The 11556-nt window shown below is 46.8% G+C and overlaps 1 protein-coding gene across 1 annotated transcript in view; it reads left to right on the forward strand.

Annotated features, from left to right (window-relative positions):
• PKD2L1 (polycystin 2 like 1, transient receptor potential cation channel) overlaps nt 1–9572 on the forward strand; it is a 28688-nt gene extending 19116 nt beyond the window's left edge. Inside the window, exons 3-15 of the mRNA XM_040992508.1 lie at nt 89–216; nt 666–919; nt 2717–2941; nt 3099–3327; nt 3932–4102; nt 4283–4464; nt 4746–4866; nt 5672–5770; nt 5981–6099; nt 7898–8024; nt 8366–8484; nt 8732–8855; nt 9480–9572. Coding sequence (XP_040848442.1) covers nt 89–216; nt 666–919; nt 2717–2941; nt 3099–3327; nt 3932–4102; nt 4283–4464; nt 4746–4866; nt 5672–5770; nt 5981–6099; nt 7898–8024; nt 8366–8484; nt 8732–8855; nt 9480–9572 — 1991 coding nt within the window. The remainder of the gene's footprint in view (nt 1–88; nt 217–665; nt 920–2716; nt 2942–3098; nt 3328–3931; nt 4103–4282; nt 4465–4745; nt 4867–5671; nt 5771–5980; nt 6100–7897; nt 8025–8365; nt 8485–8731; nt 8856–9479) is intronic.
• Nucleotides 9573–11556: the final 1984 nt, after the last annotated feature.

Here is an 11556-nt window from a genome sequence, read left to right on the forward strand (position 1 = left end):
ATCTCTACCCAGGCCAGGGGCTTTCCTGTCCCCTCTGAAGAACGGACTAGGGAAGAGTGAGGACACAGCTTCTTGGCTTGTTTTCCAGTGACCTACGGGATGATGAGCTCCAGTGCCTACTACTACACCAAGGTGATGTCAGAGCTCTTCTTACATGCCCCATCAGACACTGGAATCTCCTTCCAGGCCATCAGCAGCATGGCAGACTTCTGGGATGTGAGTATGGGATCTCATCTTTCTGTTCTCCTCTCTCATTCAGTGGCTAATCATCACAGGCCAGAGTTCAGAGAGGCCAGACAGTGGGTCAGACTACATGTTAGAATATGATCACATCAGCCAGGAATGAGGTCAGTCCAAGAATCAGGCTGAATTATTGGGTTGAACTGGAATCCAGATGGAACAGGGTGAAATGGGGATGCTGACCAAAGAATCAAACCAGGGGTAAGATGAGTGTGGGAATCAAAGGTAAGCCTGACCTTCAAAACGTATTTTTAATAGGGTCAGATCAGAAACTGGCCAAGGTATCTAGAACAACTGAGGAGTTCCAGCCTAGGAGACTTATCCAAGTTAGGGTGTGGTGGGAGTCAGGGATTGAGGGTGAAGGTCATTCTGAGACTAGGAGTCAGGATGAGATAGAACTGCTCCCAACCAAACTCATGGTACAGTTTGCCCAGGGTCCTCTGCTGGATGGTTTATACTGGACCAAATGGTACAACAATAAGAGCTTGGGCTATGGCTCCCACTCCTTCATCTACTATGAGAACATGCTGCTGGGGGTTCCAAGACTGCGGCAGCTGCGGGTTCGCAACGACTCCTGTGTGGTGCACGAAGACTTCCGTGAGGATATTTTGAACTGCTATGATGTGTACTCAGCTGACAAAGAAGAGCAACGCCCCTTTGGATCCCTCAATGGCACAGCGTGAGTGAGCCCCCATCAACAATCTCTGAGCCTGATGTCTTCCCAAGGTGTAGAACCACTTGCATTGAGTCATAAAGAACATTGAGATGTTCCAAGTGACTAGGAGGCATCTTTCTAAGTCCCAATTTTTGGGACTTGGTCTGGGAATAAAAGAGGCATTTAGCAGACATAGCCATTCATTCCCTCTGGACTTCTTCCCACACCCAGGTCATAGTTACACTTGTGCTACTCTGCAGGAAGTGCTTCCAGGGAAAATGTCTTTGCCCAGAACTCCCTTGGGAGTGTCAAGAGTGAGTAGGGTTGAGGCCACCACAAGAGTCACAGTCAGAGCTTCCCACCCTTGAGTGATGGGGTGACAGCAAGGGGTCAAATATGGAAGATGAGTAAGGGGACAAAGAGAAGCGGGTAGACAGAAAAAAAAAGTGGGAGGAAGTAAGGACCTATGGTGGAAAGTCTGGTGTTAAACAGTCAGCTTCCCAAGCAAAGAGTTGGAAAGATCTTTGTACACTGTATGCTCAAGGAGCTTTCCTTAGGGAGACCCCTCAGGCTGGGATCAGAAAGGGCGTGGCTTTGTCATCGATGGCCATAACTGACATAGTGAAGTGCTGGGAGAGTAATGTGTATTTCCTTTCTGCCACTAGAGAGTTGGGATTATCTTGGAAATCTCTGACTCTTCTGTAAGATATTTGTCCTTCCTTCTCAAACAGCTGTCAATGTCAAATAGAATAATATTTGTGAACTTGTAAACCCTCCTCATATCTAATATGTATACATACATATATTTGCATATATTATATATTCTGCATATTTTAGAGACATATTTCTATAAAATGCAATTGCAAGAATGTTTACTTGGGTGCAGGACATTTTGAAATCCATGCACATAAGAAGTATTGGAAAAGTTCAGGAAGAAACAGGCATTTGGTACAGCAGTGAAGACACCTGCATCTCTTATCAGAGTGCCTGCTTAGAGTCCTAGATCCACTCCTGATCCCAGTTTCCTTGTAATGTGTACCTTGGGAGACAGCAGATGATGGCTCACGTGATTGGGTCCCTGCAGCCCATGTGGGATACCTGGGTGAGTTATTAGCTCCCAGCTTCAGCCTGGATAACCCAAAGTCCCACTGCTGGCACATGGGAAGTAAGCCAATATATGGGAATTTTCTTTGTGTCTGTCACTCTCTTCTGACTCTGTCAAATTTTTAAAATTTTATTTTTATTGGAAAAGCAGATAAGATTGATAGAAGGAAAGACAGAAAGATCTTCCATCTGCTGGCTCACTCCCTTAATTGACTACAATGGCTGGAGCTGAGCTGATCTTAAGCCAGGAGCCAGGAGTTTCTTCCAGATCTCCCAAGTGGGTACAGGGTCCCAAGGCTTTGGGCCATCCTCCTAAAGCTTTCCCAGGCCAGAAGCAGGGAGCTGGGTGGGAAGTAGAATAGCCGAGACATGAACCGGTGCCCATTTGTGGTCCCAACACTTACAAGGTGAGGATTTAGCCACTGCATTGTATTGGGCCCTCTTGTCGAATTTTTAAAAATATCATGGAAAGTGTGTATTTTTAAAAATCCATCCTTTAATTGCAATATCCATAAACTTTTTGAAGTATCCACATACTGTACACTATGTATATGTCAAACAGACATACATAAACATGAGCACAGATATAGTGTAAACTACATGCATGATTGATGTGAAACTGTGAAGCCCAGACAACCACAAAACCTTGCTATTGCTGTGGGAGCTGGGCCCTTAGCCTTGGGCCTTTCTCCACTCAGCCAGCCTCTTTTGCGGCAGGTGGACATATCACTCTCAGGATGAGCTGGGGGGCTCCTCCCACTGGGGCAGACTCACAAGCTACAGTGGAGGCGGCTACTACTTGGACCTTCCAGGATCCCAACAGGCCAGTGCAGACGTACTCCGTGACCTTCAGGAAGGGCTGTGGCTGGACAGGGGCACTCGGGTGGTCTTCATCGACTTCTCGGTCTACAATGCCAACATCAATCTCTTCTGTGTTCTGAGGTGGCCCCTTTCCCTACTGCATCTCTCCATGCATGGTTCCTGGTTCTTTTCTCCAATGCCCTTCCCCAAACTTGTGCTCTATGGTGGGAGGGGGAGGAGAGGAATTCAAGGAACTCTCTACCAACTTAGGCTCCCCTAAACACCCCCTCCCCACCAGGCTGGTGGTGGAGTTTCCAGCCACAGGAGGTGCCATTCCATCCTGGCAAATCCGCACGGTTAAGCTGACCCGCTACGTCAGCAACTGGGACTTCTTCATTGTTGGCTGTGAGGTCATCTTCTGCATCTTCATCATCTACTATGTGATTGAGGAACTGCTGGAGATCCATATCCACCGGCTGCACTACCTCCACAGCATCTGGAACATCCTGGATCTCGTGATCATATTGGTGAGAGACTGAGATGGAGGGGATGCATCTTGGCCACCACTCCACGTTCTTCCTTTCAGTCCTGAAAACCTAATCACTTGCAGCAGCTCCCAAAGTGAAAGACAGAGGCCCTCTTGTTCAGCACCTAGGAAGCCCCAAATCCCACATCTCTCCTCCTCACCTGTGATCTAGGCCCTGTGCTTTTTCTTCAGTACTTGATACTCTATTGCCTTTCTGACTTTTGCCTGTATAACCCATCGCTGTCCCCTTGAAACTCCTCCTTTTTCTGTCCCCTCCTATTCAAGTGTTCTGATCCTTCATCTCCATCTGCATCTTATCAGCAGGACCAAGGCTGGTAGGGGTAGGAGGAGTAAGATCTCTTGGCTCCAGGTTCCTGTGACCTTTACATCCTTTAGTCCCTGATCCTTCTCTTGGGCTTTAGAACACTGAAGCTGTTCCCCATCATGCTGGTCTATTCGCATCTAAGCTAGTGAACACATTAGCAGGACAGGAAGTTTCTTTCCCACCCGACTTGCCTGTCCAAGCTCTTCCTTGAACCCTCATTGTTGAGCACCACTTGAGAACCCCTTGACTTTTCTGACACCCCATGTTCTCCGTGTGACAGCTCTCCATTGTGGCCGTGGGCTTCCACATATTCCGAACCCTGGAGGTCAGTCGGCTGATGGGCAAGCTCCTGCAGCAGCCAGATGCATATGCTGACTTTGAGTTCCTTGCCTTCTGGCAGACACAGTACAACAACATGAATGCTGTCAACCTCTTCTTTGCCTGGATCAAGGTACTTGGGACAGCCACCCCTGTGTCTGCCTCAGGGAATGGATTCTCCTTTCCCCAGTGCATGTCTCATTTTTCTTGTTTGTTTTGCTGCCTCCTGTGGCCTCCATAGGTCCCTGGAGTAAGCTGTTCAGTGCTTTTCTCTTTTATTCCTTCTCCACTTGGTTCCACATGGCTCTTGCAGATATTCAAGTACATCAGCTTCAACAAAACCATGACTCAGCTCTCCTCCACCCTGGCCCGCTGTGCCAAGGACATCCTGGGCTTTGCTGTCATGTTCTTCATCGTGTTTTTTGCCTACGCCCAACTTGGCTACCTGCTTTTCGGAACCCAAGTGGAAAACTTTAGCACTTTCATAAAGTGCATGTATGTGTTCTACCCCCTCACTCCTCCCTGCCCTCTATTCTTCCCTTGCCCCTCACTCCCAGTTCCCTGGGTCTGTGTGTCACTTGGGAAAATGGCAGGATGTGTATAGATGGGCCTGTGCTTAAAATGGCTGTATGAATTTTGGGGAGCCCTGATGCGCACACGCTCTCTCCCAGATTGGATTATAGACGTAGGGGCTGGGATCTGTAGTTAGGAAAGTGGGGTATGGGTGTGGATTTGGATAATTTAGACTTTGGTGAAGCCTTGACCTTGTCTGTCAGTTTCACTCAGTTTCGGATCATCCTTGGGGACTTTGACTACAATGCTATTGACAATGCCAACCGCATCCTGGGCCCTGTCTACTTCGTCACCTATGTCTTCTTCGTCTTCTTTGTGCTTCTGGTAAGAGTCTCTGAAGGGTGGAGACATAGTTGAAAACTCCAGCCTACAGGCTCTCTATGTCTCCCACTCAGGCATAGGATGAGTTTTTCAAACTGAGGATGGAGAGTGAGAGGAGGATGTCTGGATCTTCTGAGAGCTGGCTGATATGGTCAGCGTGGCCAGTATGGTCAGGCAGCTTCCAGCACATGAGGTTACCTGCAGATGCCTCTAGTAAGATCAAATCCCCATTCTCAGAGGATGTGAGAGGATAGCAACGTGCCTCATGAAGGAAGTTGCTCTCTCCCAGATTGGATTATAGACCTAGGGGTTCCTTCCTCTGAGGATCTCTTGGTGATTTGTCCTACCACCACCTGGCAATTGTTCTCTCTCCTTGCCTACAATGGAAGGTCTGGGTGTGGTTTTTATTGATGAGACCAGCACATTTCCTTACTTGATCAATGGTTGAGGAGACAAATGTGAATGGTGGTAGAGAGACCACAATTGTGCATTCACCTTAAGAAGTTTCTGGCTTCAGTGATGGGCAGATCACTAGATGGAGGTCTGTGGTATCTGTTGAGTATCTTCATGGCCATAAAGGTTATCGCAGCAACTGGGAGTGAGGGCCCAGATTGACATAGAAGCATGGCAGAATTGTGCTGAAAGGATGAACTCCAAGGACATGGGAGGTATAGGTGGGTAAACTGAGCTGAGGTTAAGAGCATTGGCTCTTCTAGCATATATGTCTTGGGCATTAGTGGGGTCAGTGGGCTCAATGCTTTTAGTGGGTCTGGTGGTTAGGACCCAGGTCTCTTCCCTTATCCTCCAGAACATGTTCCTGGCTATCATTAATGACACGTACTCCGAGGTCAAGGAGGAGTTAGCTGGACAGAAGGACGAGCTGCAGCTTTCTGACCTCCTGAAACAGGTGAGTTCAGACTCAGGCTTTTCCAGCTGCACATCCACATCAGGGTCTGGGTTCAAAGTTCTGTTTTCTGGTCTGTTCCTGACTGGTAAATGGCCCTATACCCTTGTGTGCCTTTGCTATCCCTGGGAACCTGGAATGATGTAGAGGAAAATGGGACCAGGAATGATGATGATACTGTGAGGACTGCTACCTGTTTTCTTTGCTTTGCAGAGCTATAACAAGACCCTACTGAGGCTGCGTCTGAGGAAGGAGCAGGTTTCTGATGTGCAAAAGGTTTTGGATGGCGAGCAGGGAATCCAGTTTGAGGATTTTACTAATACCTTGCGGGAGTGAGTGACCAATACTTTATCTATGTTGCTCCCTAAGTCTTTAAACCTAAACTGTATATATTTTGCTTCTAAGCTTTTGGTCTTTGTTTTAAGCCTTGGATCTTGCCTTGAAGGTCTCTCACCTTGGCCTTCAGAATCATTCCTTTAATCACTCAGACCATAGTCCATCATTTTAGACCTGGTTGAAAAACTTCTCAGATTAATAATTCATATATTTATTTATATATGTGATGACTACCAAGCTCTGATATGTGTTTTATGTTCCCCCACAAACACTGGTCTATTTCTCTAGCTGCTTTGTCTATGCTCCCCTATCAAAAATAGTAAAAGACTATGAAAACAAAAACTTGTTTTAAGCCCTAGCTCTTGCCTAGGTAATGAGCAGGGGACAACATAATTAAGTGAGGCAAACTATTTGTCCTCTAGTTGCTCATAAACATGTAAGCAAAGAAATAACACCATGTAAGTAATAAAACAACAGAGATTACTAAAAAGGGAATTGAGTAAAGACAGAGACCAGTTCCATTTTTGATATTACATGAAGGTTTTCTGGATGAAATGCTGTCTAAAAAAGGTTTAGGAGCATGAATAGCTTGCAAATGGACAAGCAGTAGAAGACCACTCAAGAAGAAGTAAAATTACATACAGAAGCAAAAAGCCCAACACTAAGGAGCATGTGTACACATACTGGAATAATAAGTGATTGAACATTGTTAAGGTACCAGATAAAAGGTACCTAACAGGAGAGAGGCCAGATAAATAGGCAAGGGTCACACCACCACTTTAGCCAAAGATGGGGTACCTGGGAGAAATTTCAAGGAACATTTAGAAATGCATTTTAGGAAGATTTACTTGTCTAGCCATATTATGGAAGAAGGATTTTAATAGGCAGTGAAGAAGAAATGGGAGGAGGCAGGTTATTTAGAGGCAAAAATATTCTGCAGTTATCTCATAAAAGATCATGATTTCTCACCCCAAGTAAAGTTTCCTAGGGTACATCCCAACTGGACCACTGGACTCAAACCCCAGCCTCAGGGAAAATTCACAGAATATGTGGTCCAACCTTGGAGTACATGTGTCAGGAATGAGCCTCCTCAGATGTTGACACGTATGCAATAGAAAGACACGACAGCTCATCTAGGCCAACAGAGGACAGGAAGTACCTCTTCAAAAGATGGAAAGATGGAGAATAGGTTGAATCCTCTCCTGCCCAGGCTTTGCAGCAAATGTCTAGGTTTATGGGTATACCAAAGTAGACCTGGTCAGACAATAGACCCCAGAAAGATTTTCTCAACCCTGGTGCAATGAAGCCAACATCATCTCAGAACTATCAAGACCACTCAAGCGGCACCCTCAGAGCATTCTTCCCTACATTAAGGTCTCTAAAGCAATATTAAATAACCATTCTCACCCCCTGGGGCTGTCTGTAGGTAATATGGGGGGATGGTGGGAAGGGAAAATGGGAAAGAAGGCAGAAGAGTAAGGGGGGTAATCACTGTACTTAAAAAACTGTATCATGGAAAAAAGAATAATAACAATAAAAAGCAAACCAGAGGAAAAAGGATTACAAACCTCTAAATCTAGTCAGCAGGAGTCAGGAGAAGAAACAGAGTTGAGATATAGGGGGAAGGGGTCAAATCGCTTTGGAGATCCTGGCTTTCCCATGAGATTCCGTTCTTTCCCAGAGAGCAGAGAAGCCAGGACTCCAAGAGCAGAGTTCTTGCCGCAGTCTAGCAGAAGAGTGGTGAGTACACAGCCAGGAGGTGACACACATCGTTTCATGTCCTGCTCTCCTCAGGTTGGGGCACACAGAGCATGAGATTGTTGAGCTCACGACTGCCTTCACCAGGTGTGACCAGGATGGCAATCGGGTTCTGGATGAGAAGGAACAGGAACAGATGCGACAGGACCTGGAGGAGGAGAGGGTGAGCTGAGCCGACTGGTCAGGAGGCAGAGTAAGGAAATTGCTCACCCACTTCTCTCCACCAACACCCTCAGATTACAGATCAAAATGAATATCCTCCTCAGATGAACAGAAGAAAGTTCCCTAGATTAGTGGTCCTCAAACTGCCATGTGTTGGAATACCCTGGGGAACCTTCAAAGTGCCTCACACTTACTTAGGCCACCTAGACCAGTTGAATTGGCTTTGCTGAAGCATAAGGAGGCATCAGATTATAAAATTGGAAGCCAGCGCTTAGTCCTGAGAGTCTATTAGGGCAAGTTTTGGAACATTTTCTCCCCCTCTGTTTTCTGACTTCCCAATAGGTGGCCCTCAGCGCCAAGATTGAGAACTTGGGCCAGTCCATTGTGAGCAGCCCATCAGGCGAGCCAGGTCCAGAGACCAGCAGAGCAGAAGGCTGCATTTCAGAAGAAAAATTCTACATGTATGTGCACCCAGTGGCCCAGGATTGCTATTATTGTAATACACTATTTTGAGTTTCTTTCCATAACTTTCCAACTCCCTGTTCCAGCCTTGAAAAACCTACACTCCCCTGCTACTTTTCCTAAATGACTGGGCCTTATCTTCCTAGTTCCTATCCAAACACATACCACCTTGTTACCCCTGCCCTTAAATACCTCAGACCTGGACTCATACTGCTCCTCCCTTGGTCTCTCTCACGTCCTGCACAGGCTCACAAGGAGAGTTCTGCAGCTTGAGACTGTTCTGGAAGGAGTTGTATCCCAGGTTAACGCTGTGGGATCAAAGCTGAAGTTGCTGGAGGGGAAAGGGCAGCTAGCTCCCTCCCCCGGCATGGTGAGTGGCCCTTCACCTGCGTTCTTGTACATCCCCACAGCTGAACTCAATGATCTTCTACCCTCAGTAGGTAAGAGAAGGACGTTTTTGAAAATTCAGGCCCTTGGAAAAACACAGTGGTCAATGTGTCAGTGGGAAAAGGAGGGACCAGGAAATTGGTTTCCTGAGTCTGAGAGTTCCTTGGCCTCTAGGCATGGTCTGGGTCTTCACCTACCCAGGATTCTACAACAAACTACCATCAGCTGCTTTACTTATAAACACAGACATTTATTTCTCATTCTGGGAAGCTGGGAAGACTAAAGTCAACATATAATGTATTTAGTATTTGCTAAGGATCCAGTTCACAAATGCTTGTCTTCACATAGCAGAAGGAGGGAATTCTCTTTTATAAAACTACTAACCCATTCATGAAGGCCCCACACTCGTAACTTACAATGTCCCCATCTCCTCAAACCATCACATTGATGGCTAGCATTTCAGCCAGTTGATTTGAGGGAGAGACACCACAAACATTCAGTCCTCAGCAGTGTGGGGTTCTCTGAATCATATGGGGGGGGGCTATAAAAAAAAGTGCTGAATTTTCTTTCAAGTAACTTTTCCCCACTTTTTTTTTTCTTCCAACAGAAGCACCAAGCTATTTGGGAACACTTGAATTCAGCTCCTGCTGTAGCTCCAGTACCCCAGAGTGTCCCAGAGAGTGGTGAAGGGAACCCCTAAAGCATCAGACAGCAGGCTCTACTCAGCCTCCTAGGAGGCCTCCTCTGTACACCCTGTTCTTGTAAGGCAACAGGCCCTGTCATGGCTACTTCCAAGTCCCACCCTGCTTCTGGTGTTGTGAACCAGTGTTTTCAGTGCGTAGCCATGTAGCTCTGTAAAGTAACTCTTCTCACCCCCTCTGCACTTAGCTTTACTGTGGTGGCCAAAAATACCACCAATAAACAGGATAACAGAAAGGAGGGTAACAACTCTCCCCAAGCACCCCGTAGCTGTGCTTCGTGAAAGAGGTAGACACCAAGAGCACAGGCAAATGTCTCGATGTCTTCTTAACTGCTGGGGAAACTGATCCCTTGTGCATCTAGACACATGGCTAGAACCCATGGGTTTGTTATCATCCCCTGTAGAATTTCCCTGTGAAAGAGAAGGGGGAAGCTTTGAGCCTTTCACAGGGTGATGGCAGCACTGCAGAGGAGTGAGTGGCATCCTTGAAGAGCGAAGTCAGCCGCCGAGGCCCTTGTGGAGAGTCAGCCTCATGGCATTCCACTCAACCTTGGGGGCTGAGGGAGCAAGCACACCAGGAGTCTACAGGGAACCAGGCAGGAAATGGCCTCGGCACTCAGAGAGCATTGGATAAATTTGCGGTGGACTCTGGCTCTATTCTTCCATAGGACAAAGTGGTTTTCCCTGGTGATTACCAATAAAACTCCTTTAAAAACCTAAGATTTTAAAGATTATCAAAATAAAATAATATTTAAAAAACTTAAGATTTTGCATTTGTTGCTAGGAGGGAAAAAAAAGAAGTTAGAACTGTGATGTCCCACAGCCCTGTGCTTGGGTTGGAGTGGGTTCAAAGCATCTGGATGGTAAAAGGTGCAGGCAATGATCACAGGAGGCAGCCTGGCTGACCCAGAGTCCCGAGATAAGAGCACTGGCTGAGAGGCATGGTTCAAAGTGTTGGCGTGGGGGGACACTATGCCTGCGCCATAAGGAAGAATGGAGACAGTTGTCTGAGGGACAAAAAAACATCAGGCTGTGGGGCCAGCTCTTCCATGACTCTTGCATATACGTATACAGAAGATTCTATACTTAGTCTCTCTTGGAATGTCTGTCAAGCATCCATATCACCCAACCTCTCCACTTCTGACCCAACTCCTTTCTTATGGCCTGGGAAAACAGCAGAGGATAGTTCAAGGCCTTGGGTCCCTGCAGGAGACCTGGAGCTCATGGCTCCAGCCATTGTGGCTGCTTGGGAAGTGAACCAACAGATGGAAGATCTCTGTCTCTCCCTCTCTCTGTAACTCTGCCATTCAAGTAAAAATAAATAAATCTTTAAAATTTTTTAAATTTATTTTTATTGGAAAGTCAGATTTTACAGAGAGAAAAATCTTCTGTCCACTGGTCTGCTGGTTCACTCCCCAACTGGCTGCAGTGTCTGGAGCTGAGCTGAGCTGAAGCCAGGAGCCAGGAGCCTCTTCTGGGTCTTCCACTAAGGTGTAGGGTCTGAAGGCTTTGGGCCATCCTCTATTGCTTTCCCAGGCCACCAGCAGGGAGCTGGGTGGAAGTGGAGTCGCCGAGATATGAACTGGCACCCATATGGGATCCCGGCAGAGCATGCAAGCCAAGGATGTTAGCCACAAGGCACTGCACTGAGCCCAATAAAAACCTTAAAAGGAGGAATGCCTACACCAAGGTTTTGGATGTGCAGGAGCCTACATCCTGAGACTTCTGCATTTGTTCTCTGCCATCTCCTGTGCCTTTTGTCTCATCACTTTGCACCTAACATTGGTCCCCTGTCACTTCTCAACTGCTCCTTTCAGCTACTGCAGTCCTCCCAGCCTTTGAAGTACTTTATACCCCTAGGAGACATGCAGAACTGCTAAGTGCAATTATGATTGGAGTGTATCCTCAGCCCTAAAACGCCACAATTTAAGCTTTCTTCAAGAAAGACTGAATCAGCCAGAGAGGCAGGTGCCAGTCTGCAGCT

Source organism: Ochotona curzoniae, unplaced genomic scaffold (assembly GCF_017591425.1).
Source record: "Ochotona curzoniae isolate NIBS_2020 unplaced genomic scaffold, NIBS_Ocur_1.0 contig_66, whole genome shotgun sequence".
Lineage (NCBI taxonomy): Eukaryota > Metazoa > Chordata > Mammalia > Lagomorpha > Ochotonidae > Ochotona > Ochotona curzoniae.